The sequence below is a fragment of the Sinocyclocheilus anshuiensis genome, unplaced genomic scaffold, assembly GCF_001515605.1.
Source record: "Sinocyclocheilus anshuiensis isolate Anshui unplaced genomic scaffold, SAMN03320099.WGS_v1.1 scaffold1024, whole genome shotgun sequence".
In the NCBI taxonomy this organism is placed as follows: Eukaryota; Metazoa; Chordata; class Actinopteri; order Cypriniformes; family Cyprinidae; genus Sinocyclocheilus; species Sinocyclocheilus anshuiensis.
Window position 1 is genome coordinate 36,668 of NW_015552843.1, and position 27,728 is coordinate 64,395.

The window sequence follows — 27,728 nt, forward strand, 5'->3', positions numbered from 1 at the left end:
AAAGCGTGAGACCACAAGCTCCGCCTTTTTGTTCTGATCCTTTCATATGATTGGTTAAGCCACAGATGCGCATGAAGGTGATTGGTCATCGAAAGTCCCTTTGGGAAGCTGTAATCATGAACGACGGACAGCAGCAATGGGAATCAGCCATCAGGCGCATTGCCAGCATCATCTGGACCGATTGTGCTGGAAGCGCGACATAATTTTCCATATTTAGTTTAGAACCTAGGCGAATTTATATAGATTTATTCTAAATTTAAATTGAACTAAGTAATATAATAGAATGTGTACAAAACTTGACATTTTAGGGACCCACAGACGTATTCCTGCTGCGGTTCATCACAGCGATTTGATTGTGGGGGTGAAGCGCTCATCCTCCTCCTCTGCTGTCGCGCTCTGTAACGAATTGTACATTCCATCTATTATAATTCTCATTTAGAAGATAAAACACCTGTCGTCGATATTACAGACCGTTCAGACCGTGCGTGCTGTCTGCATTGCGGTGTGAGGGTATTTAACATCTTGCAGAGGTAAGATTATTTGGACACTGCATGTCTACACAGCACAGCGTTAATGTATCATAACAAATATATTCAGAGTACCAACCAGGATGATTTTCTTTTCCTTCCTGATGAAAATAGATTTCTGTTGTGGAATCCTAAAAACAATACATCTATTTCTAAAAGCTGTTTGCAATCATCACATATATGTGTGATGGGATTCAGTATTAACCCTGAGATTATTTTTTACAAACACTATGTTCTGACCTCAATTCAGCCTTGATCTTATCTTTACCTTTGAGGCTTGCCCACAGCATCTGTCATTGTTTTGACCAAATGCACGGACATTATTGATTTGATTATTTAAGGTACATCATCTAATTTATGTTATTTTATTTTTCAGTGTCTAACAGTCAAAGCAATGGGAGCTCTAAGCAAACAGCAGTTCTTCCAGGAACTGGGATCCGGTTGCTTGCTTCCGACTGTCCAGCACGGTCTGGAACAAGTATGGCAGCTGTTACTCATCTGCCTAGTGTGTAGGCTGCTGTGGAGATTGGGTAAGAGGGTTTATACAACACATGACATGTACTGTAATCTTTTAATGCAATTAAAGGAACAGTTCTTCTAAAATAAAAATGATTTACTCTCCCTCATGTCATTCCAAACATGTGCTTTCCTCTTGTGTAAGGGAATAGTGGCCAGATGTTTAAAGCACCAAAAAGGACAAAAAATACTATTAAAGCAGCAAGTCGGTCATGTACAATGTACAATATCTCAAGTCTTTTAAGCCATATGATAGCTTTGTGTGAGGAACATCTTGCTTGACAGCTACGATCACCATTCACTTTCACTGTGTGATAAAACACTTTGGAGATTCTTCTATAAATAACTTACTTTCTGTTGCATGGAAAGAAAGAAAAAAACCATGACCTTGAGAAAACAATTATAGAATTTGTCATGTTTGGTGGAACTTCTTCTAATACTGAAGTACAATTAAAATAATAGGTAATCAAATGATGCTATGTTACAAATTATTTTTAAGATGTATTTCCTCTCTCAGGTCTGCCCTCTTTCTTGAAACACCTGAGTACGGTGGCAGGTGGTTTTTATACTCTTTACCTGTTCTTTGAGCTGCACATGGTTTGGGTGGTGCTTCTCAGCCTCCTCTGCTACCTCATCCTCTTCCTGTGCCGCCATTCGAGCAGCCGAGGACCCTTCCTGTCCATCACTATCCTCATCTACCTCCTTCTGGGGTATGAAGATACATCCTGTCACGCTCATCTGTTTCTTCATTTTTGCATTTTGCCAACAGTATTGGGAAGTTTACTTTGAAAATGTAATAGGTTACAGATTACAAGTTACCCTATTTAAAATGTAATAAATAGTGTAACTATTTCAGTTGCTTCATTGAAGTAATGTCATTGATTGCATTTGATTACTTTTTGATTACTTTTCTAACGAAGGTTTTCGACTTATAATCATTTTCGAACATTTAAACCAGGAAGGGATAACCTTACAGTAGTACTCAACACTGATTCATGTCAGACTTGAATTCTTCATTCTTGAATCAAGATTATAATTTTTAATTTTAAAACACAGCCACCACAAAATCAGACTTTCGCACCTCTTTTTACTTTGAGATCGTTCTGAGGTTAAATACAGATTTAAAACCATAACAAGAAATAGTAAATATTAATAAAAGAAGTATTCAGATATAACCCCCTTTGTAATCATTAACATTTTCATAAGTAACTATAATTTACTTACATATTTTTTTTCAGTAACTGTAACAGATTACAGTTACATTGATTTTGTAATGAAATTATGTAACGCTGTTACTTGTAACTAGTTACTAATCAACACTGGTAGTCAATGTATATATTTGAGTACAATGGGCATACAGTGTCACATGATCCTTCAGATATCATTCAAATATGCTGATTCGGTATTCAAATTTTTTTTATTATCAGTGTTGAAAACAGTTGTGCTGCTTAGTAGTTTTGTGGAAATAATCAGTTTTTTAGTATTCTTTGAAGAATAGAAGGTTTGATAGAACACAGTTTATTTGAAATAGAATTATTTTGAGTCATTATAGATGTCTTTACTAACTATACATCTCCTATTAATATTGTATTTTTGTTATGTTTTTTAATAGGATGTAGAACCTGGTGAGTCAGAGATACAGAGTTAAGATTCTGTTCTTTCTGTTTCAGAGAATTGCATATGATGGATACAACAACCTGGCATAAAATGAGAGGTCAGTCATTGATTCTGTTTTATTACTGGACATCAGTGACCATTAGACCAGGACTGTATAGATGTTTGTTACTGTGATTAAATTTCAAATCATATACTTGTTGTGGTCATGTAGGTTCCCAGATGGTAGTGGCCATGAAGGCAGTTTCTCTTGCCTTTGATTTGGACAAAGGCATAGTGGAGAAATTTCCCTCTCCAGTGGAGTTTATGGGCTACATTTACTTTGTGGGGACGGTCATCTTTGGGCCTTGGATCAGTTTCAATAGCTACATGGATGCGGTAGAAAGTCGAAAATTTGTGAGTCTCAAATTTGGTTCTAATATAAATAAGAATTAAAGGGGTTTAAGAGCATCACAGGTGCTTACACCAGCACTTTACCGTGTCTATATGATCTTTTTCAGAGTGTCTCCTGGTTTTTGAAGTCAGTCTTCAGCTGTGTGAAGAGCCAGCTCTGTCTGGTCATTTCCAACTGTATTGCACCCTATCTCTTTCCCTATTTCATCCCGGCCTTTGGAGACAAGCTGCTCCGCAAGTGAGTATAAGTTTGAGTCGAGTAAAATGATGTAGTTATTCAGTGAGCACTGAGGTGTAAAGTATGGATTGATTCTTCTACTTCTAATATCAAACGTGTTGTGTTGCTATCTGTGGCTTAGTTTTTTTATTTTTGACTGATCTGTTTTCATATTTTTTCCTCAGCAAGAAACGAAAGATGAGGTATTGTCCTACTTATATTATTTACATACATTTTAATCATGAGGAATAAAGACCAATTCATACAAGCATGAAACATACATCTGCTAAATTTACTCGTAAAAAGAATTAAAACAATGAATTCTGCTGGGTTTGAGATTTCTGTATAAATTGACTTATTTTTATCTGCTTCTTTCTATTTATAAAATATACATTTTGGATTGAGTTTATTAATGCTTTTTATTTCGCATTTCAATGCAGGGGCTCTATTAAAAGGTAGGCAATGCACAGTGTTAAACCTCAATGGTTTCATGTCTCTGTGGTTGTCTCTGATCTGTGATAACCTTCAGTTTTGTAATTCTCCTCATCAGGTGGCTACAGGCCTATGAGAACACCCTGTCCTTCCATTTCAGTAATTACTTTGTGAGTTACCTTGGTGAGACGACCACCACACTGGCAGGTGCTGGTTTCACAGAGGAGAAGGACAATCTTAAGTGGTATGCATAAATTATACAGATTTAATCACTGTCAGAGTCAGAAATCAAATAGAGGACATACCTGTGGCAAAAATGTCATTGAACATGCCCCGTGATCAATTCCTTTTTTCCCCTAAATCTGGCTTAATAGGCTTAATTTAGAATGTTAACTATGGTTTTAGTCGGCTCTGAAGACACTGATGTCACTTACACATACTTACTGTCTGCCTGATTATTTTATATTGATTCAATTAAAGGACCAATTTTGAGAGTGTTTATTTTTACTCCAGTGGAGTTTATGGGCTACATTTACTTTGTGGGGATGGTCATCTTTGGGCCTTGGATCAGTTTATCTCTCAAGCATTATTTTTTAAGGCCATTTCTGTTGTTTCAGGGACTTGACAATAGCAAAGCCGCTAAATGTAGAGTTTCCCAGGTCTATGGTTGAAGTGGTGACTTCCTGGAACCTGCCCATGTCCCGCTGGCTCAACACCTGTACGTGTTTGTTTGTGAATTTGTGTACTTTACTTTTGTATAGTGTTGTATTGGTTTTAATACACTCTGAAATGAATTAAATATGTATTTTACCTCCCAAAAGACTTAAATGACAGCATTTTATTTAGAGCAGGCTTTTGTGTATTATCTTTTACCTCCAAATATTTGGGTAAGTCACATTCTCCACCTTTTTTTTTTCAGATGTGTTCAGGAAGGCTCTCAAATATGGGAGCTTCACAGCTATTATCTTGACATACACTGCAAGCGCTCTGCTACATGTGAGTGCATTTTGGCTTATTGTTCATTTGCCATTATATTGATTATTTCATTTGAATTGACTGCTTTTTTTCTCAGGCTTAAATACAATATTGTATTTCTGTGCTCACAGGGTCTAAGCTTCCACATTGGGGCAGTATTATTTACACTAGGCTTCATAACATATATTGAACATGGTGCGTATCTGTTCAGGTATTATCTGTAAATCTAATAATTCTTTCAAATGTTTTAATCATTTCAAAAGCATTATGTTTAGCAGTTCAGCTGACTAATGCATCTTTTCACAGTATTAATTGTCTTTCAGCTTGGTTGTGTGTTTAATGGACTGTTTCTTTATTCTGTGTTTTAGTGCTTAGGAAAAGATTGTCAGTCATTTTAAATGCATGTGTGCTCTCCAAGAAATGCCCATCTGACTGCAAACACAGACATAAAAAGGTGTTGTATGAATGCATCATTATGGCTGTAGAAGCACTTGTGTGAATATCTTTTTTTTTTTTAAAGGCAAAAAAAAAACACCATAAAAAATGTAAATTATAAAAAACATCTTTTGATAAGCCTTTACTAAATTATTAACTTGTTAAATATTTTACTATTTTAAATCTTACCATTTTATATTATCATTTCAAAAGTTAAAAGTTCTTTAAAAATGTAACTTTTTTATATTTCCTTTTTTTCCTCTAGGAATTTTGGGTATATTTAATTAATGGGACTTTTAGCATGTTAGCAGTACTACATTTAAGATACCTGGGCTCAATTTTTGGCTCCAGCACAGACGACATGGATTCTGATGAGGTACAACTTACTTTTTCTGAAATCTTATGGCCCCTGCCTTCTGTGTAAGTTATTATTTATATTTGTTACATGAATTAATTTATTTTCTTTTGTCTGCAGGACGGCATGGCCAGCCATACCATTGAGAAATGGACACAACTCAGCTGGACAAGCCACTGGTTGACCTTTGGCCTTTGGGTCCTGTATCGCCTTATTCTATAAACACTGAGACCTACATAGACGAGGAGAGATGGGGAGAGGATAGCAATAACTGTGATTGGATATTTTATGTGGGTTTTACTATAGAGGAGTCGTGGCCGTTTATGGCATCACTGTGAACTCTGGATGAACATGACTGCGGCCCAGAGTCCTCAAATCCAGGAAAAACTAACATACAGGTAATATTGATCCACACCATTGGACCACTGGATATTCTGAAGTTTTCTAAACTACCTAAAGTAAAGAAGCATCAAGACTTAAAAAAACAAAAACACAGCAATCCTCAATAAGTGTGAACATGTACTTGATATTCATAGCCATTGTTAATGAATTGATCAAGATTTTGATGACTAATAGATCTTGTAGTTGTAGTTGGTTTTGTTTGATGGTTTAGGATAATTACTTCTTAGTCAGAAAAGAAGGCAAATATTCTCAGTGCTTTTTTTCAGAAGCTCTAAAGTCAAATTGCACGAATCAAGTTTGATTTGGTGCATTTGTTCTGTTTTTTCCCCACTCCCAAATGGAATAACGACTAATACTCATGCTTATTCACTAAAACACATATAATTTGTTCATTACAGTTGTCATGTACGATAAACATGCCATAAAACAGGGGTCACCAAACTCGTTCCTGGAGGGCCAGTATCCTGCAGAGTTTAGCTCCAACCCTAATCAAACACACCTGAACAAGCTATTCTTCTTCTTATGTATACTTGAAACTTCCAGGCAGGTGTGTTGAGGCAAGTTGGAGCTGAAATCTGCAGGACACTGGCCCTCAAGGATCGAGTTTGGTGACCCCTGCCATAAAACTTCCTCATAGGGCTCCGAATGAACATATGATAAAGTTGACATCCTCTGTTTTGTATAAATTGTATGAAATAGTGACAGTAATTCTGTGGGTGACTTTGAAACCTGTGAGACACTCAAATGAGACAGTATTAGTAGTGTTTGCTGGTTCTTATATTTAAACGTTTTTAAAATGTATTAACAAGAAATGGGGAAAGTTAAACCATACAGATAGTGTGTTTTTGTTTTCAGTGTATTTATTTTAATATTTGCCATCGTATTATTGCTGTTTGGTAGTAAATAGTTATTTATCAGCATCATCACACTGAATTATATGGATTGTTTTTAGTGCCAAACAGAACAATAATCATTAAAAGCTAATTAATTACAGGTATGTTCTTATATTACTTTTCATTTTATTTATTGTGTTTAGACATTTAACACACAACACATTTTCTATTGAATCACCCTTTTGATAATCCATCCATATACTTTTATTAGTGAATATTAAATAAAGAGTTCAAATTACACTGATGATTTTGACTGCATTATGTATGTCTGACTGCCAAACTCTTGATAATAAAACAAATTCAAATGAGTCATTTTCTCCCAATTTTTCATGTACACAACCTTGTCATACATGTGCGCAGCGTTTTGTATTTACAGTAGGGGGCAGCAGCGCGCAAGCATTTGGACAGCGCAACCTTGCGAGAGAAACTGAAGCAAAACCCACTACAAATGGGATAACATGGCGATGTCCTCGGGCATGTCACTCTTTTGCCGTTTAACAGGCAGATCTCTAGGGTCCGTACTCGGTCACGGCCGTGGAAAAACTCTCACAGCTCGGAGATGGTATATTAGTGCCAGTGCAGGAAACCGTGAGTAAACGCATGCTTTCCACGCACCTCACTGTTGACTCCAGTCAAACCGGGAGGTCAGAGGAATTGAGATAATATTTCAGGCTATAATTTCACGCTAACAAGCTATTCTTCTTCTTATGTATACTTGAAACTTCCAGGCAGGTGTGTTGAGGCAAGTTGGAGCTGAAATCTGCAGGACACTGGCCCTCAAGGATCGAGTTTGGTGACCCCTGCCATAAAACTTCCTCATAGGGCTCCGAATGAACATATGATAAAGTTGACATCCTCTGTTTTGTATAAATTGTATGAAATAGTGACAGTAATTCTGTGGGTGACTTTGAAACCTGTGAGACACTCAAATGAGACAGTATTAGTAGTGTTTGCTGGTTCTTATATTTAAACGTTTTTAAAATGTATTAACAAGAAATGGGGAAAGTTAAACCATACAGATAGTGTGTTTTTGTTTTCAGTGTATTTATTTTAATATTTGCCATCGTATTATTGCTGTTTGGTAGTAAATAGTTATTTATCAGCATCATCACACTGAATTATATGGATTGTTTTTAGTGCCAAACAGAACAATAATCATTAAAAGCTAATTAATTACAGGTATGTTCTTATATTACTTTTCATTTTATTTATTGTGTTTAGACATTTAACACACAACACATTTTCTATTGAATCACCCTTTTGATAATCCATCCATATACTTTTATTAGTGAATATTAAATAAAGAGTTCAAATTACACTGATGATTTTGACTGCATTATGTATGTCTGACTGCCAAACTCTTGATAATAAAACAAATTCAAATGAGTCATTTTCTCCCAATTTTTCATGTACACAACCTTGTCATACATGTGCGCAGCGTTTTGTATTTACAGTAGGGGGCAGCAGCGCGCAAGCATTTGGACAGCGCAACCTTGCGAGAGAAACTGAAGCAAAACCCACTACAAATGGGATAACATGGCGATGTCCTCGGGCATGTCACTCTTTTGCCGTTTAACAGGCAGATCTCTAGGGTCCGTACTCGGTCACGGCCGTGGAAAAACTCTCACAGCTCGGAGATGGTATATTAGTGCCAGTGCAGGAAACCGTGAGTAAACGCATGCTTTCCACGCACCTCACTGTTGACTCCAGTCAAACCGGGAGGTCAGAGGAATTGAGATAATATTTCAGGCTATAATTTCACGCTAAAAATCTCCTTTTTTATTAATTATTGTCACCTGATGTTGTACGGAATCTCAATAATGTGAAATGCAAAACATTTCAAAACACAACATGCGATAGAGTCGCGTGTCTCAGCTGATATGCCAGTAGATTGGCACAAGCTAAGAATAAAGGCTCGTGATATTAGCGCAGGTCAGTGTAAATAACAGTGCAAATGTCCCTGTTACCTCGGTGCGATACTGCCACATCATCATCATCATCATCATCATCATCATCATCTTCGTGGTCTCGATAAATTGCCAACGGGAACATTGTTCTCTCACATCAATACTTAAGAGAGTCACTGGTTTTCTTTTATCCGTGTCCAAATTACAGTTCTTCATGATACCAGAGAAATATCACATACAGCTATTGCTATTTCTGATTGTGGTAGGGATTATTAATTAATATGGTATCTCCTTCATATAGTTATAAACTTTCAGAATATTTCTGGAATTTTTAAAACATTTACAACAAGTACTACCATTATAGCTATGAGTTGTAATACCTGAAGTCCCATCCCTCCTAAAACCAGCCAATAGACTACTGACCACTTTAAATTAATACATTATTTAATCAGTTATTCTATCTTTTGCTGTGGTGTGTCTGTAGGAAGTATCAGTTTACATTCCCAAACATTTATTTTGCCATTAATTGTAATAATCCAGTGAGATGTTGACAACAGCCAGTGCTCCACACAGAGATCTGATCTGATCATCATCCAGTCTGTCTGGAATGACATGAAGAAACAGAACAAACTGAGACAGACTAAATCCAGAAGAACTGTGGCAACGTCTCCAAGATGCTTCAAGAGACCTACCTGCAAAGCTACCTGAAAAAATATGCTCAAGTGCACCTATAGGGGAAAAGCTGCTTTAAACGCAAAGGATGATCACACCAAATGTTGATTTAATTTAGTTAATAGAAGTTAATTGATAAAGACAAGTGTCTAAAACCTTTAACAGTACTGTAGCTTTACAGGTAGGTTTCTAAAATGATAGTGAATAATTAGCATATTTATTTAACTTGGTATTAAGAAAACCATGGAATTACAGTGGTATCAGTAAAAATAAATGAAAATTGCATGGTTTATTATTTTGGAAACAATTTACCATATGGTCCCATTCGTCAATGCATTAGCTAACATTAACAAACGAGTAAAATATTATTTATAATAATTTATAATAAACAATAAGCAATTACCAAATTGCTTGTGTATGCAAGCACACTTGATGATAAAGCTGTTTCTGATTCAGATTTTTTTAAAATCAATTGTTGATTAAACTTAAAATACAATTCTAGTTCATAGTTCATTAACTAATGTTAACACATACAGCTTTTGATTTAAAAAATGTGTTAACATGAACTAATATTAACAAATGCTTTAGAAGTATTGTTCATTGTTCATTCACGTTTACTAATGTAGCTAACTAAAATTTAATGAAATGAAAAAAAAAACGTATTGTAAAGTGTTACCATTATTTTATTAGTGCACAAAACACTGGTTAACTCGTGTTATAATATTTTTCCAAAATGTTTTGTGAAAATTTTGGTAAACCAGAAATAGTTGAGCAATATAATAACCACCATTTGAATGATTATTTATTTATAACAGATTTGCAGTTTAAGCTTGATGAGCGGACAGCCCACAGCAGCCTGGACCTTTTTAAGAAGGACACTGGTGTGATCTATCGAATGCTTGGTGTGGACCCCACTCTCGTGCAGGACACCCCTCTCCGATTCCGGGACTGGGCTGTGGTTCTCGCTGACACCCACATTGACTCTGGACGGCACTACTGGGAGGTGATGGTTAAAAAGTCCCATGAATTCCGGGTGGGCGTGGCCGAGGTGTTGACATCACGTGACGAATGCGTGGGCACCAATTCCAGTTCCTGGGTGTTCGCGTTTGTCCAGAGGAAATGGTTTGCTATGACCACTGGCAAGCAGTTCCCGGTGCCGCTGGTGGGGAAACCCGATCGGGTCGGGCTCTTGCTGGACTACGAGGCTGGATGGCTCAGTCTGGTGGACATCCAGAAAGCTGAAGTGGTGTACACGATAAAAACACAGTTCCGCTCGCCCATCAGTCCTGCGTTTGCACTCTGGGACGGGGAGTTGCTCACACACTCTGGACTGGAGATCCCACCAGGACTTTAGTGACTCTTGTTCATTCACACATGGATGCTACATGCCTCTTAATGGATAGAGAAGAAGTAGGGGCCTTATAAAAAGACTAAGGAAGTCAGTGGGAACATGGCTGTTTTTTACTGCCATTAAACCAGATTTGAGCAATAGTTGTCTGTTCAGCTGGTGAAACATCATCACAGTGTACTATTTGAGATATGCAGATGAACTAATGTATCGATATATGCACATAAATACTTGATACGCTTAAAAGTCATTTCTCATTTTGCATCGGTGCCCAAGTACAGTGTTCAGAGGTGTTTTTCAATAAAAAGACATTCTTCACCAGTGATATTCTTTATTTACAGTTTATACATTCATTTTTTCTTGTCTCGTTTCATGTCATTCTGTCCATCTTACACTTTTTCACTTTCATATGGAACAAATACACTCCTTTAACTATATGAACTTTCTTTTTTTTTTTCTCAAAACTTACAGTTTTGTATCCAGCAATAAAGTGTGTCCACGTACCAAGTTTTAAATACATTCATTTCTGGTAAAATACGCACCAGATGCTTCCCAAGCAGGTTCAGTTAAAGCTTTTGTGCCCTACATTAAAATAATGTATTTTAAATTATATAATGCCTTACAAAAAAAAAGTTTATAAACAGGCTTAAGAAATTCAAACGTTAAAAATAGTACAAATATACAAATACGTGCTCATAATGTTAAGCCAAAGATTATTAATAACCTAAATGACATGGAAAGCTTTGCCATACGGACAAATGGGCCAAAGTTCACATTATACTGGCTTGCTAACCTCCTAAAGGTAATATGAGGTAATGACATTTCCAGTATGGTTCTCTCATAAATAAACTACTTTTTTAATGTGCATGCATGCCTTTCTTGATAGATAGCCTGCTAAATTTAGTTGTACTTTGTACTTAGTAAGCTAAAGGCAGATTCACGAAAATCTTCCTATGAAAGAAGCCAAGAAAGTGCTTAGGATGGATTCCAATAGGTTTAAAAGATGGTATGAGTGATTTCTTGAATAGTTCTTAAGAAGTTCTCAAATATTTTCTTAAGAACATCTTCAAGAGCAACATTTCTTAAAATGCCAGCCTTTTATATTTGATGGTTGTATACTAGTTTGCTAGTATAAATAGTAGTTAAGAAGAATTTTAATCTGAAGGAAGTTTTGAGAATCCAGCTCCTAGTTACTGGCCAACCTTCCAGTTAAGGATGTGTTTTAATATAAAAATCCTTCTGCTGTGATAAATGTGAAGGGAAAGGAAGCTTCTGCATTTCTAAATTGGTCCAAGCACAAACCAAACTGTCCTTGAGGACCTGTACCAGAAATGACCTGGAAGTAGTTTCATAATCCCACAGTAGATTGAATGGAGGTTTGAGAGACTACAGTAATGACCATCTTAAACCATCAACAGAAGCTAGCTGAGGTCTACATATAGCAGAGCTTTGGGTTTGACGCACTCGGCATCTCGGCAACACCTGCGCACACCTGCTCAGCATGTCCTTACACGGGCTTTGTCATAAATCTCACACCCACATGCTTCCCTGAAGTCATGAGAGGCCGAAGTTTGGAATGTTCATGGTAGTTCTCGCTCATACTAAACCCTCCAGAGTCTCCATGCTCTTCAGTTCATCTGCGTCCATGGTGGAATCGGGACACGTGTCTGTGCTGAGCTCCTCGGGCATTAGTGTGTGTGTGTAAATGCTCTGGTACTCTTGTAGTGCCTTGACCACGGTGCTGTGCCCAAACTGCATAGCGTCATCGAGAGGTGTGTTCCCCCATCTGAAAAACAGATGCATTTTAATAAAGGAGACAAAAACAGAGCAGAAAAAGTGCAAGAGTGGGGAGTTCTGCCATACCTGTCCTTTGCATATGGGTTGACTTTGCACGTATGTGTTAAAAACTTGACTGCATCCAAGTGCCCTAAAATCAGAATTTTAGATAAATGAATAAATGACTTGTTAATTTTCATCCAAAAGTGGAATATTGTGATACATTATAATTTAAAATATTTTTTAAAATATAATGTATTCCTGTGATGGCAAAGCTACATTTTCAAAAGCCATTAATCCAGTTCTCAGTTTCACATGATCCTTCAGAAATCATTCTAATGCCGATTTGCTGCTCAAGAAGCATGTCTTATCATCAAGTTACAGACAACTGTGCCATTTTTGTGGAATCTGTTGAAATATTTTTGTTTGTTTTTTTCAGGATTTTTCAGTGAATAAAAAGGTCAAAAGAACAGCATTTAATTAAAATAGAAATCTTGTGTAACATTATAAATGTCTTTACTGTCACTTTTGAACACTTTAATACATCCTTGCTAAATAAAAGTATTAATTTCTGACCCTAAACGTTTGAACAATAGTGTAAATACACCAAAAAAATCCCAAAATGGCCTTATTACCTTCTGCTGAGGCCACATGTAGGGAGGTACGGGTGTCATAGTCAGTCAATTCCATATTAACCGCAGACAGAGCGATTCTGTGAAACAAATTAATATCTTATTGTTGCTCATGACCACTCTCATGAAAATCTTTGTATTTTTATTTGCAATAAAAGAAAGACAATTTTACCTCCTGAGAGCTGAAACATCACCACTATAAGCAGCAAACATCAGATCCACCACAGACTTGTTCTGTAATATAAATATAATGATTGATCACAACTCTGAGCTAGCTTCTAGCTTTTAGCTTTAATTTGTTAGCAGTGTGTGGTCTCACCCTCTCGTGGCCTGTCTGTCTGCGAGGGTCTAACTTTTTTGCAAAGTGTCTCAGATTGTCATAGTTGTGGAAGTTAAAGAGGGAGACTAGCTCCTAAAAGACAAGCAAATTCAGTTAACGGTCTCACAGAAAAAATAAACAAACAGAAAGAGAGAGACAAAAGCAAAGCTCATGAAAAAGTACCTGGCAGAAGTGAATGCCTCGGATGCTATTGCCAACACGGTCAAGAGCTGGAGACCAGCACATCACCCCCATGATATTAGGAACCACGAGCAGCACGGCACCAGACACCCCAGATTTAGCAGGCAAACCCACCTGAGGAAGGGAAACACAAACAATAACACTGATTTTATTTAAGCAATTAGCTGAGGTTTAAAGCAAATGACTGAAATAGTTTCATCTAGCTGTAAAGTCCACTGTGTCTGTGTACTACATCACACTGGGGAATTCAGCAAGCAATCAGTCGGCTGTGTGTGTGTGACTCACGTGAAAGGCAAACTGGCCGGAAAAGTCGTACATGCCACACGAGTGCATGAGACTGAGAGTGTTGCGGACTGCCTCGGCACTGAGCACACACTCGCCTGTGATTGGACAGATCCCTCCATTAGCTAATGTGGCTGCCATGACGCTACCAGACTCACATGTCACCTCAATAGAACACAGCTGGAAAGGAAAGAAAGACATTAAAGAGAAAATTTTAGTGATTTAGTATGAGCAATAATAGCAAGTACCATTATTAAAGACAATTATGTGTCAGAATGACAGCTGATTTACCTGAAAGTAGAAGTCAAGGGCTGCCATCATGTCAACTCCACTGGGAAAACACTACAGGGGAAAAAAAAATGCAGAGTAGCAGGTGATAAAGCAATAAATATCCTGTCAATATGCTTATGAAAATGACAGTGACCAAAGAGAGACTCACTCTTTTCTCTTTGAGATAATAGCCAATCGCATAGTTCCTGTCACCGGTCTCTTTCTCTGACTGGAAACTTTAAATATCACCAGACACTTGTTATCACCAGAATATGTTATCACCAGTACATATTAGATAACAAACTGTAGGTTCACCTCTAAGAGAGGGTAATTTGGTAGAAATAATGAGGTTGTATTTAAAACGTACGTGGCATTACTGAACCCAACATATTCTCTGCCAGCCATTCTCTTCAGATAATCCATCATCTGACACACAAACAGAAATCATTATTTATAAGAAGCAAGATAACAGCAAACACCTGGGTTAGTTCATATGGTGGAGATGTTGCAATGTACTACTCACAAAGTCAAACTTCTCTGCCTTGTTGGAACCAGGCTGTAATAGAGACAAAAAAGGAGAAAGTGAGAGAAGATGACAGAAGTACACTTTAGCATAGTTTTAAAACTGAACTGAAATGACATGTTTTCAGACACTTAATTTCTAATTAAAAGTAAAAAAAAATAATGGTAAATTAAAATAGATTTCAATGTAATTTCTATTAGCCAACAGTCAATAGATTAGTAAAACATGATTTAAAACTTTAAAGTAAAACTTTTAATTTGATATGGTTACAAAGTGCACTATTTAAAAGTGTGTTAAGAAACTAAATGCAGGAAAAGAAGGCTAACCTGGAAGGCTAATTCATCCGAAAGGCAAATTCACTGGTTTAAGAGTAAATAAAGGTCTGTTTTTAAAATTACTTAAAAGGATTTCAGATACTGTTTAACAATATACATTTCACACAGTTATACCTCAAATGTGAATTTTGAAACTATTGATTGCTTTAAATTGTACATTGCTAACAAGTTACTTCATAAGGTATACACAGGTTTTGTAATTTATCAAGCATTTAAACTTACATCCTTGTGTTATATGTAGTTTGTCTATAGTGGCTTTATTCAAAAAATGTCAAAAACCCATTAAAAATTTCTGAGGGCTAACCCATGGCTGATGCCAATCCTAAACAAACTGAACAAATCTACAGACAGTCCAGAAGGAAAGAGTCAGATGTGAAACACATTCAGCATTCACAACGTCCACTGTAATTTAGTCAATGTACTATAAATTAACTGCATATAAATAAAATTAGCTTCTGTTGGCAAGCAAAAAATAGCTAACAGTGATTCCAGTGACACAGTTTACTTTGGGACTAATCCAAAGATTCCTCTGCAAACAGTAATACAGTGCAGTATGTAGACACTTGTGCACAAACGTGTGCAGTAATGGACAGCACAGAAAAGGGTGGTATATGATATGAGATCATAACTGTCTTATCCTATAAAAATGCATTAAAATCTATAAAAGGTTATGAGTTCATTGAATATGCGTTATGCATGGGAAACCATATAGAATATTAAAGGAGAGTAAATCTTATTTAAAAAAAAAAATAAAAAATTGTGCAAATGTGGCCATGATCATGATCGTACATGCTTTTCATTGCACAGTTGTAGTGAACATGACAGTACAGAAGGACAACTATAAAGCCAAATGATTCAACATGAACTGCTAGTCCCTAACTGGTATTAGGGACAAAGTTCCCCACATATTGAGTTTCATATGTACTGTGACGTTAAGGTGACCAGTTCCACGAGGTCCACAAGGGAGTCCCATGTGCAAAGGTCAGCACAATGCGATCACAGCTGCGAGATGTCTTCGTCTTAAAAAGTACTCCTGTGTGTCTGTGCTCACTATGTTGTGTAACATATTTAAGGGCATAGGTCAAACTAGAAATTTTACACTTTTGAACTTGAAATAAAAGTGGAGAGTCCCATAATTATACATGTAATTAGGTATTGTTTTTATATCAGTTCATTTAAACCATGGAAATCTTTTAAACTTCCATTGCAGTCATAGACCTGCAGGTTATTCTGAACTTGTAGAAAATCTGACCCTATTTAAACATGCTTAAAGGCGTATTTCTCAGCACATCTTCTGATTGGCTGTTTAGACACACCTCTTGACCACTAGCTGCTCTTATTATGTAATTTCTAAAAGGACCACCCACTCCCCTCATTACACACAAACACACACCTTGTCAGCTATTTAAAACCAGGTCAAAAGGAAAGGGCAGAAATATAATTTTGTCCAATTAAAAGTAGTTTGTCTATCACAGCTATAATTTCTGATATCAATGCAACACATCAGTGCTGCTGAATTTAAAGTAGCTATTCAAATAAAATAAAATAAAAATAAAATGTATGTGTCATGGCTTACATATTCTTACCTTTAGGAGAGAGCTAATTACAATGGCTCCTGCATTTACCATGGGATTATGGGGTTTATCTGGGAAACAAAAAAGTTTACAAATTGTCAAAACTAAGTGTCAAAGGGGCATCATGCTGTCAGATTCTGTAAGGACTGCAGATGCAATGTTCCTCAGAGGTGAGGAAATCCATTGATAAGGTTCATACTGAAAGGGCATCTGATAACTGACAACTGTTTTACAGCTTCCTCTTATACCCAGACTTTATGTTGCAATAGAACGCAATGAGCCTGTGATATATCACTAATTTAGAGTCATGCCATTGGTTTGAACCTCTGGAGTTCTGTCCAGGGCAAACAAGAGAAAGATTATAAAACACAAGTATACGGATGTGTCATTTTAAGTGTCCAAATAGTATTTGAGACCACTTTATATGGCCGTTTCTTTGAGTGACAGCATCAACAAGAGAAATAAAACAGATTGTGATGGATTCTCACCTTCTTCATCTAAATAGAGTTTGTTGAATTTGAGGCCACTTGGTTCTTTCCCCACATATTTGTGCACAAGTTCAGTGCCAGTCTCGTGCACAGCCAGCGCATACTCCAGTGGCTTCACACATGACTGCAGACAGAATGGCATATCTGTGTCTCCTATAGCATGCCTATGTAAAGAGGAAGAGATCAAATTTAAGATACAGTGAGTGAGAGGGGAAAGGGCAAGAAAACAAAGTCAATAAAAATCAGAAAGCATCATATGTGAGTGAAATTTTGGGTTAGGCAGATTAATAAAACTTTACTTTTGAACTATATAATATAATATAATATGTTAATATGATGAAAGTGATGTCTGTGATTTGACTGTCAAAGGCTTGAATACATCACAACCAATGACCTGTGCTCTTTAAAAATGCAAAGGAAAAAAATAATTCTATTGCTGTTGAGAGAAAAAAATCATTAAAATAACTGCATGATATTTAAAAAATATTTATAATAAGAACAATACTGTAAAATATTGATTTAATACATTGCCGTTCACAAGTTTGTGGTTGGTAAGATTTTGAAAGATTTTTGAAAGAAGGCTCTTATGCTCACCAAGACTGCATTTATTTGATCAAAAATACAGTAAAACAGTAATATTGTGAAATATTTAGTGCTGGGCAACGATTAATCACAATTAATCGCATCCAAAATAAAAGCTTTTGTTTGTATAATATATGTGTGTGTACTGTGTATATTTATTATGTATATATAAAGACACAAATACAGTATATATTTTGAAAATATTTACATGTATTTACATATAATTAATATGATATATACAATTATTTAATAAGATAATTTATATCTAATATAAATAATAAGAGATTTTAAAAAGCCATTACTCCAGTCTTCATTCATTCTAATATGCTAATTTGGTGCTCAAATAAAATGTGCTGCTTAATATTTTTGTGGAATTTTTATATTCTCATAATGATGTTTTTTTTGATGAATTAAAAAGAAACAGACATTTTTATATCATTAAATATTACATTATATTTTATATGTTACATATTTCACCCACAATTGTACATTGTTTGTACAGGTGGACCAAAAAATTTATTCTGGTCTGGACCCTTTTCTCAAAAAGTATATTTTACCTCTGACCATCCACTGTGCACAGAGAAGCTCCCCACAGGTCCGGACTGAACTTAGCTAACTGAGGGATGTAGTTTGCAACCTGCGCAAACATACGCATAGACAAATATAGAGATGAGAGGTTGATAAATATGTTTGTAAAGGTGATTCAGAAACAGCGATAAGGAAAATCAATGTCTTACTTTCCCTCCTTTCTGAGCCTGTGCATTATAATACAGATGGTTTATAAGGGAGGTAAAGGACTCAAAGTCTGGAATGATGAACTTCCTTTGGAAAGCTTGAGTCAGGAGGACTATGTTACTGCCAACACATCTAGAAACAGAAACACACATATGCCCATGTGACACAACTGTGACTTAACAGCCACCTGTGATCTGTAATGTGCTAAGAATGAGATTTGATCCATGTTTATTAACACCGACTGAGCTGGTTCAAAAGCAACTTAAGCGGTGTCTCACAGGAGTAACAAACACGTTATCGCTGCTTAACATGGCTTAGCTTCACACACGCTCCAGCAGAACGCATGTACACGCACATACAAACACAACAGGTGGCTAGTTGTATTTACCCCTGCTGGAGAACAGAAAGTCAGGTCATAAATTTGTAAATGTGATGATGTGTGTGCATGAAGAACTGACTGCTTGTATTTCCAGACTTCCAAGAACATTGAGATATCATTCACCTGTAAGGGGCATGAGTGTGTGCATATAGCATAACACCTGCAGGTCATAAACTATAAGTGATGCCACGGCATGTCACGAAAACACGCACACACACATACTCTTATGCTTTGCATTGCTGAGTCAATTTTCTACTCACTTTCTGAACAGTTCCTGGTCCATCATTGCCGTTCCAACAGACTCTTGGATAGCCTGGTGGATCTGCCGCATGCACTCTCTCAACCGGGGGTCAGAGGTCAGCAAGCCTGTGCTTTTGAGTGCCTAAGAAAAACAAGAACACAATTGCAATATTATTCATATTTCAAATACTGAATTATTAAATTGTTCAGTGAATAATTATTGCTTGATTTTAAGCACAAATTTAGAGAAGAACTACTAGTTCAGGATGCTATAACATAATAAAAGTGATATGGAGACCTTTAACATCAACATGAAACACCCATTTTAAGTTGATTTACACTGCTGCTCAAAAATTTGGAGTCAGTATATTTTTTTTGACAGAAATACTACTTTAATAATATGCATCAAATTTTTCAAAAACTGTTTTCAACATTGATAATATTGAGAAATGTTTCGTGAATATCAAATCATCATAGAATGATTTCTGAAGGATCATGTGACACTGAAGACTGAAGTAATGACTGCTGAAAATTCAGCTTTACCATCACAGGAAGAAATTACACTTTAAAATATATTACAATAAAAAAACGTATTTAGAATTAAAAAAATATTTCATAACATAAGAGTCTTCTTTCAAATACATTTAAAAATATTTTTAAATAACCACCTTATTACTTCTTAAAACACAAAACAATACAGAAAACATGTTTTACCCAACACATTTCATTTTAGAAAGATATTAGCCCCTCTATAATCAAATTTTAAAAGCCCTTTTAATATCTATGGCAACGCATCCAGCAGGTAACGCCTCTCTGAGGATTTACCTGTACGTCGCGGCGTCCGTCTCTGTGATCAGTGAAATATTTCATAACATAAGAGACTTCTTTCAAATACATTTAAAAATATTTCTCTGACCCCAAACTTTTGAACAGTAGCATACTTGCGAGTCAAACAGAATATTATTAAAGGGGTCCTATTATGCTTTTTCACTTTTTTAATTTTAGTCAGTGTGTAGTGTGTATGTTTGGGCATAAAAAAGATCTAGAAAGTTACAAATCTCAAAGTCCACTCCAAAAGGAGATATTTCGTTTTTTAAAAATCCCTTTTCAAGAACTACAACGAACCGCTCGTTTGGACTACAGCGTTGGTTTCCGGCCTTTGTGATATCACAAAGTGGCTCATTCGAATATCATTAAAAATAATTCCCGCCTACAGAAATTCGAATGGTTGGGGGGTGGGGAGGGGCGAGGTTGTGGTTAGAACGCTTGGTTGAGTGAGTGCATCAGACGAGACGATGAAGAAGAAGTGCTGCTGCAGAGTTAGTGCATCAGAGAAAACGAAGAAGAAGAGCTGCTGTGCTGTAGTGTCAAATTTTCGGCATGTCTAGAACAATTCTTACAAGTATAACACGACGTAGCTGGGCGCCGCGGACAGACGCCGAACGGCGCTGCCGGTGTGCCTACACTCATAGAAAATAATGTATTTTAATTTTAAAGACATGGCGCGACGCGACGCTGCGCTTCTCATCCAGTGTACGCTGTTTTTTTTCACCTCTGTGCCCAAACGTCTTTGTTTGGGCTTCCGAAAGCAGATGATGTCAGGAAACAGTGGTTGCAATTTATTTTTTAACTCTGTTCCTGAGCATTATAACCCCAATTTGCTATTGTGTGCTGCGCATTTTACTGAAGACAGCTTCCACAACTCGAGGGAGTACAGTGCCGGATTCGCCAAAAAGCTTTTGTTGAAAGACGGAGCAAGGGGCGTGGCAGTACTGAAACACCGTCTAAGCTGTTCGCCAATCACAACACACTGGGACAGCTAACCAATCACAACACATTTTGTTTTTCGGAAGGCGGACCTTCATCAAAGCCGGAACTAATCGAGCCGTTTGTGCCAGGCTGGGGAGAAAGGTATTTTAATAATGTAAATTATGTGAAAAATAATGCGTTTTTCGAACCACCAAGCATGAGAGCATGTTCTAGTACACCCCCAAAACAAAATCAAGACTTTGTAAAAGAGCATAATAGGACCCCTTTAAACAGAGTAAGACAAGCTTTTTTGGAATAACATGGATGGAATATTAGCAATAAGACCAGAAACATGTATTAAAACAGTAAATAGAGTCAATTTTAATTTTATGTTTACTTCATCACAAACTGAAATTAAGCGCAATTGCACTGTGATATACTATATAGCGGTTAGTATATTAAAAAAAGGAAATGCAGAGAATTATGATGTGTCCCTTATATATTTGCAATGATTGTGACAAAGTTCTTATAGTACAGTGCAACAGTGTTTACATTAGTCAAATGAAAGAGTTCACCATCAATCATTTGGTAGGAACATGTTTTCTTCAGTCAATGATATATAGCATTTCAGCTGTTAAATGGCAGCTATGGTGGAGATGACCATCATATATAGACAAAACAACCCCATGCACATAAATTATAGCAATACACTTCTTAACACTTTAATGGGTGTATATTTCTGGGTGGTATGTGTACTGAAGTACACATACACACTGAAGGTGCAGTACTATGTCTGGAAATACAGAGATTAATGTGTTACCTTGATTAAAACAGTCCATAATTTTAAGTATTGCTCCCTGTAATATAAACTCAAACATCCAAATATGGATCCACATGTTTAGGAATAGGTACATTTATTATGGACTTTAATGGAGCAAGCAACTTGGCCCACACATGAAGCCTATTTATAGTACCATTATATAACACCAAAGATTTATGACTATAACTTGTGTAAAAATAGAAGTGTCTAATATTTTTTAATAATACTAAATGGAAAGAATGCAGGTACATGATGTTTACAGCATGTATTTTATTCCCTTTCTCTCTCAGTACAGTACATGCGGACTAAATCACACACACATGCACAATGGCATCAGCACTCTGTGACTATTAGTGCAACTCACAGCCAGGAAACGCGCCACTGAGATTTTCTCTTCTCCCTGAGTGATAGTGTAGAACAACAGGTCCTCCAACCCAGCAACCACCTTATTACTTCTTAAAACACAAAACAATACAGAAAACATGTTTTACCCAACACATTTCATTTTAGAAAGATATTAGCCCCTCTATAATCAAATTTTAAAAGCCCTTTATATAATATCTATGGCAACGCATCCAGCAGGTACCGCCTCACTGAGGATTTACCTGTACGTCGCGGCGTCCGTCTCTGTGATCACGTGCTGATGGCGCGGATGCTGGCCTGGAGATGCGCTCGTGTGCAGCAGCCGAGCAGGTGAGTGTCTTCTGTCCAAATTTCCCGCAACTCTCTCCCATTTTCCAGCGTTCCAAATGAGCAAAATACCAGCTCTGGACGCCCGTAGGGTCTTAACACAATGCATAATCAATGCCCAAAGTTTGTATTTCTAAATCAGCGACCTATAAGAGCTCTAAACCAGTGCGAATAAGCAGCGCGGGTCTTATGCTTATGAATCGCGTCCTTTCTATTGAGTGTGCCTGATCGTCCCACGAGGCATGGGAGTGACTTCTGTTGACAAAATTTGGCCGGTAACCGAGGAATCATAGGCGGGTGAGGACACGCCCCCTGGCGGATGTTAGGGGCGTGATGGTGAGAGAAAAAAGGAGAGGGATAATTGGTGGATCCCAGAACAGACGTAGGCTATATGGCTCAATAGTAGTAACTAACTATGCAACTTAGGGCAGATTTACTGAGCTTGGGCCGTTTGCTGCTTAAAAGTTTATGACACAAAAGCAGACATAATAATTGCCCATTAAATCCCACCAGTAACATTTGTGACCAAAATTTACTTTTGAGCTTGAAGGGTCTATATAAAGAGTAAAAATAAATGAAAAAAATTGCCCATTTAATCCCACCAGTAAAATTTGTGACCAAAATGTACTTTTGAGCTTGAAGGGTCTAAAAGAGTAAAAAATAAAACATCAATGAAAACAAAAAATTGGAAAGCTTTTCATTGGGCTATCCAAAGAGTAAAATACACGTGATCACATAACTGGAAAAAAATGGGATATATTGAATTAACTTGCAGCAATTTATATAAATGTGTAATTACAAATAAATATAGGTATATAACTATAAATGTAAATATAGGTACTACACTTTTTACGTCTTATTGCTGTAACAAGCTATAAAACACTGCAGGGATGAACCTTGAATATACAGAAAGGAAAAGGTACCTGGAAATTACATTTAAAAAAGAAAGAAAAGAAAAGCTAGAAGAATCTTCGGTCAGAAAGTAAAATAATGTGTTATAAGGGTTGCACATATAAAATGTTAACAGTTAAAAATATAAAAGCAATGCTGTCACTTTTAGGGGGTAGTGAGGTCAGTGGGGTCTCCCTGGTTTTGAGTGGCAGAGAGTGGCTGAGGAAACCGACTGATCCTGTTACAGCTGGAAGATTTGCTTTGAGATTATGTAATGCATTAGTATTTATATTTTTCCCAAAACACTTTCCTGTAACCTCACAAAGTTTTATCAATGTCAGTGCTTCCCTTTTCACAATAAAGGAATTTTGTGAATGTCACAAAATGTTGTTTTTATGATTAATTTCCTTTCTTTCTTCTTTTTCATTTATTTTATATTATTATATTTTTATATTTACACCACAAGGCCTGGTGCAATTTTTTTTTAAAACATGTTGCATCACTACTCTTGCAAAGTTATTGAAAAAATTTAGCTGGGTGGAAAAAGTTTCCATCACTGTCATGCTCATATCACAGAATCGTTACTTGAGGTCATCGGGTGTGGAACAAAATTTTACGACTGGTCCCCTACAGCCCCTACTTTGCTATGTCTAACAAGTAGGCTCGATTATATAACAGAGGACCTTAGTCAGCTCACCTCATCAACGGGCCTGAGACAACATTCCAGGTTGTTTTGATCTCATGATGGCCCTGATCATACTACTGACATTCTAGAGCAGGGGTGCCCAAACTCGGTCCTGGAGGGCCGGTGTCCTGCAGAGTTTAGATCCAACCCCAATTAGGCACACCTGAACCAGCTAATCAAGCTCTTACTAGGCATACTAGAAACCTCCAGGCAGGTGTGTTGAGGCAGGTTGGAGCTAAACTCTGCAGGACATCGGCCCTCCGGGACCGAGTTTGGGCACCTCTGTTCTAGAGCATCTGGGCCGTCATTTCAGAGACTTGGGTCAGCATGACTCATGGCTCAGAGTCAACCTTCAAAGTTACCATATCCAATGTGACCATAGGCGGAGCGTGTGTAAGGATGGGGAAGGCTTAGCCCCTGCCCCTGCCCCTGCACAAACAAATAAAATCTATTACGTCTGTTGCTAACAAAGTGAAAATGAATAGACAATGTCGATTGTGGCATTAAATGAAGATCTGCTCATGTTGCACCGTATTTCATTTTAGGCGTTTTTAAAGTGTTACGCATTTTAACCAATCACACACAATTCTGTTGAGCTTAGGAATGCAATGGCCAATCAGAGGCGTTTAGATGAGTCATCGCTGAAACTCATCAGTTTTGAGTGCGCGCGCGTACAAATGTAAGAGATTCATTTCACAGTGTATACAGCTTCAGTGATTATAACGATAGTTTTGTTTTGTTTTTTGAGTGCTTAAACTCGCGATAGATCAAAGTTAGTGATAATGTCACTTTCTATATACATATAATCTATTCGCTGTTTGAATAACCAAGGAAATAAAATATATAATTATCAATTTCTAATGTTTTTATTAAATTGTAATCACGTTAAATACAAATTCAGTCCCATTAAACATATTTTATTAACCTACATTACACCCATGTCTGGTTCTTGCCTAAAAAGACGGGGTTACGATGTTTAATACATTTGGCTGCTTTTAGCCTTACCCTGGAGTTGGTTCACCCTCCGCCTGTGAGTGTGACTCGTTTAATCTGGTACCAGGTGTCACTGTATCCACTTAACTTAAGCTCGCTCATGGGTTTTGCACATCTGAGCCTTTACAATAACTCATAACCATTTCACGAGCTCATATAGCCTAAAAGTGATAGGGTTCTGCATCCAAAAGATTGACTGAATCGGCTTGCTCGATTGGAGCGCCCTCTGGTGGATATTAGTGTAGCTACAAAGTTTAAGTCCAACTCTGATGCACAGGTGTGTCCGTCTAACCATGTTTATAATGTTTGTTAATTGTTGAATGCATTTACTTACGTTTTATTACACGTAACATCCATATAACCTGACTAGAATAAAATGAGGAAAATGTGGCAGCTGGCAGTACCCACCTTTGCGTCCCGTATCCAACAAGAGCGCTGTTAGTATCCCTTTTTGCCTGTAGAGGGCAGAGCGCACCAACTCACCTCTATAAACGGACACGGGAGAATCAATCGAGTTCAGCACCAACATACCGACTAACCTCACCTTTCCACAGCCAAATGTCAGTTGAGACGTTATCCTTTCACTTACACTGGGGGTTTATTTACAGTCTCAATTTGTTCAGTTTGTGGAAGGGCATAAAAATAAGTTGTGTTCTTTTTTGAGCTCTACACTGACAGAATTCCCCTGAACTCTGATTGAATGCATTCCAGAGAGGCTGTGTGGGCCATTGTACTGTTGTCTTTGGGGACCTGTCACACACTTACTGGCACACACACATACTCACATTGAACTTTTTACTTTATACCTTCAGAAAAAGGTACAATAGCTGTCACTTGTGTGGTAACTTTTCAAAATTGCACCATTTAGTTACTAATATGTGCATTTAAGGTACCACTATATGCACCTTTTTGGGATAAATAAAGTACAAAGGGGCACCTTTTGAAAAGGTACCACCCTAGTGACAGCTTTAGTACCTTATTTTCTGAGAGTGTGTACCGTTTGACTTTCTCCCCACTCCTTTCCTCTACCAGCTCCACTGCAGCTGGTAGATATTGAAGCGAGGGCTCCTTTTAACCAGAGCCTGTAGTAAAATTACACCCACTTATCATTAGGTCAAACACCCCTTCCCCTATCCTTTCGTGTTGGCACACATACATTCATACACACGTACACGCACACCCTAACCCATGCCCTACTGATGACCATGCGTCTCTTGGTGGAGAATGTTTTTCATTCCTTCACTGTGTCTATGAATGCTGGCTTTGTCTACCTGCTCCATCTTAAACCCCCCTCTCTTCCCTCCATCTTCCTCCTTTCTGCCTCTCCCAACATTCTCTGATCTCTGTACAGGCCAGAACTGCTATGTGTGTATGGTGACACTCAAATCTGAGAAATTGAGGAAACATTGAGTAACACTTTTTGTGACCAAAATTGCACGTTGCACTTCCCTCAATTTTTTGAGGGAATTCTCTTATGCTCACCAAGGCACATATTTGATAAAAAATGCAGTAAAAACAGAAATATTGTGAAATATTATTACAATTTAAAATAACTGCTTTGTATTTTAATATATTTTAAAATTAATATATTTTAATTTCTTCCTGTCACGGCAAAACTATATATATTATTATATGTAATTATATGTAATTATATTTACATTTGCACATATATTCTTTTTCAAATAAGTATTCTATTTCCATGCTTTGGCCTGGCTTTGAAGATTCTTATTGTTGATCACTCTGTACATTGATTTTTCTTTTTGACTTTATGGTGTTGGTTTTCTGTAATGAATGCATTATTTGTGTCTTTATAAGAATAAGCATCCACATGCCACCTGGATGCTTTGAGAACCTGGTGAAGCTCTTGGATTGCAATATCCACAAACAGGGTCAGTTTCTCAGGCCAGTTCACAGGACTTAACTCTCACCCTCGAATGTATACCAGGGAGCTGCTAAGAATGCAGAGTCCCTGCGGTGAACTGTTTGTTTTGTTTAAGTAATCGTTGTGTGTGTGTGTGCATGTGTTTGTTCTAAGATACAGCATTAGTAAACACTATTGGTTCCACTGAAAGTAGACTGCATGAAGCGCTGGCTTTGCACAGAGCTAAAATCATACTTGAGGAAATATTCCAAAAGTCTCATAAATATAATATAATATAACATAACATAATATAATATAATATAATATAATAGTTACTATTTTTACTCTGTGAGGAAAAATAATGGATATAATGAATATGAATATTATAAATAATTAATTTTATCTGGAAAATATTTAAATTGATTGTGTGTCTGTTTCTGCCCACTGTTAAAGTACTGTTAGATGTTTAAATCTGAAAAGAAGTTAGTAGATTTGGTAACACTTTATTTAAATCCTTTATGTATAATGCATTATAAAAGTAGCTTTAATGCATTAATTATGCTTTGTAATGCACCTTATAATGCATTGTACAATCTCATCAATAATTGTAACCACAGTTAATACATTATAACACTTATCAATTCATTGTTACACTATGCATTGGTATTGTTACACTATTTTAAATTCGGTTATAATTATTTACGACAAGATATATGTATGTATTACAACGCACATTATAAAAAATTATAATGCATTATACCCTTTAATAACCCTTTATAATGCATTATACATAAACGCTTTAAGTAAAGTGTTACCATAGATTTTTTGATGCATTTACACTTTTACCTGAAATTTTCCGTGGACTCCCTAGCACCCCCTTGAGGCTCCCTGGGGGCCCCTGGACTGCCGTTTGAAAACCCCTGATCAAGAGTTTTGATTAAATCAAATAGTGAATGCTGGATCAGAGATAAAGCACATTAAGTTTTGGATAAAGTCAAAGGGGGCTGTTAAACCCAG

General features: G+C 36.9%; 3 protein-coding genes across 4 annotated transcripts; 2 read left to right on the forward strand and 1 right to left on the reverse strand.

The window, feature by feature from the left end:
* The first annotated feature begins 131 nt into the window (after positions 1-131).
* LOC107668076 (protein-serine O-palmitoleoyltransferase porcupine-like) lies at positions 132-5,965 on the forward strand. Its single transcript, XM_016459846.1, has 15 exons — positions 132-530; positions 904-1,057; positions 1,561-1,753; positions 2,714-2,757; positions 2,872-3,053; positions 3,158-3,288; positions 3,453-3,470; positions 3,708-3,722; positions 3,818-3,943; positions 4,317-4,417; positions 4,619-4,695; positions 4,806-4,869; positions 5,043-5,128; positions 5,375-5,485; positions 5,585-5,965. The coding sequence occupies exons 2-15, from the start codon at positions 922-924 to the stop codon at positions 5,684-5,686; spliced, it is 1,386 nt and encodes a 461-aa protein (XP_016315332.1). The 5' UTR covers positions 132-530; positions 904-921; the 3' UTR covers positions 5,687-5,965.
* Positions 5,966-7,173: 1,208 nt separating this feature from the next.
* On the forward strand, positions 7,174-11,379 carry LOC107668079 (SPRY domain-containing protein 4-like). 2 transcript variants are annotated; one of them, XM_016459848.1, is made up of 2 exons: positions 7,174-7,347; positions 10,154-11,379. In XM_016459848.1, the coding sequence occupies exons 1-2, from the start codon at positions 7,218-7,220 to the stop codon at positions 10,690-10,692; spliced, it is 669 nt and encodes a 222-aa protein (XP_016315334.1). In that variant the 5' UTR covers positions 7,174-7,217; the 3' UTR covers positions 10,693-11,379. The 2 variants fall into 2 exon arrangements, with proteins under 2 accessions (XP_016315334.1, XP_016315333.1); XM_016459847.1 differs by lacking the exon at positions 7,174-7,347 and adding an exon at positions 8,252-8,425 and having other exon boundaries at positions 10,154-11,033.
* Positions 11,001-22,524, reverse strand: LOC107668075 (glutaminase liver isoform, mitochondrial-like). The gene is made up of 18 exons (XM_016459845.1): positions 22,197-22,524; positions 21,956-22,046; positions 19,043-19,164; positions 18,406-18,535; positions 18,226-18,305; positions 17,087-17,250; positions 16,611-16,669; positions 14,690-14,722; positions 14,534-14,592; positions 14,336-14,402; positions 14,188-14,238; positions 13,900-14,076; positions 13,597-13,728; positions 13,414-13,506; positions 13,267-13,328; positions 13,098-13,174; positions 12,550-12,613; positions 11,001-12,472 (listed from the first exon to the last, which is right to left on the reverse strand). The coding sequence occupies exons 1-18, from the start codon at positions 22,388-22,390 to the stop codon at positions 12,283-12,285; spliced, it is 1,845 nt and encodes a 614-aa protein (XP_016315331.1). The 5' UTR covers positions 22,391-22,524; the 3' UTR covers positions 11,001-12,282.
* Positions 22,525-27,728: the final 5,204 nt, after the last annotated feature.

Bases quoted from the DNA above. Each gene is read 5' to 3' on its own strand.
- LOC107668075 (XM_016459845.1), bottom strand. From the start codon at position 22,390: ATGCATTGTGTTAAGACCCTACGGGCGTCCAGAGCTGGTATTTTGCTC. The intron at 14,403-14,533 runs GTACGTTTTAAA...TGATATTTAAAG, and splicing joins GTTGGGTTCAGTAATGCCAC to TTTCCAGTCAGAGAAAGAGA. The intron at 12,614-13,097 runs GTAATAAGGCCA...TTCTGATTTTAG, and splicing joins ACATGTGGCCTCAGCAGAAG to GGCACTTGGATGCAGTCAAG.
- LOC107668076 (XM_016459846.1), top strand. From the start codon at position 922: ATGGGAGCTCTAAGCAAACAGCAGTTCTTCCAGGAACTGGGATCCGGT. The intron at 1,754-2,713 runs GTATGAAGATAC...TTTCTGTTTCAG, and splicing joins CTCATCTACCTCCTTCTGGG to AGAATTGCATATGATGGATA. The intron at 4,696-4,805 runs GTGAGTGCATTT...CTGTGCTCACAG, and splicing joins CTGCAAGCGCTCTGCTACAT to GGTCTAAGCTTCCACATTGG.
- LOC107668079 (XM_016459848.1), top strand. From the start codon at position 7,218: ATGGCGATGTCCTCGGGCATGTCACTCTTTTGCCGTTTAACAGGCAGA. The intron at 7,348-10,153 runs GTGAGTAAACGC...TATTTATAACAG, and splicing joins TAGTGCCAGTGCAGGAAACC to ATTTGCAGTTTAAGCTTGAT.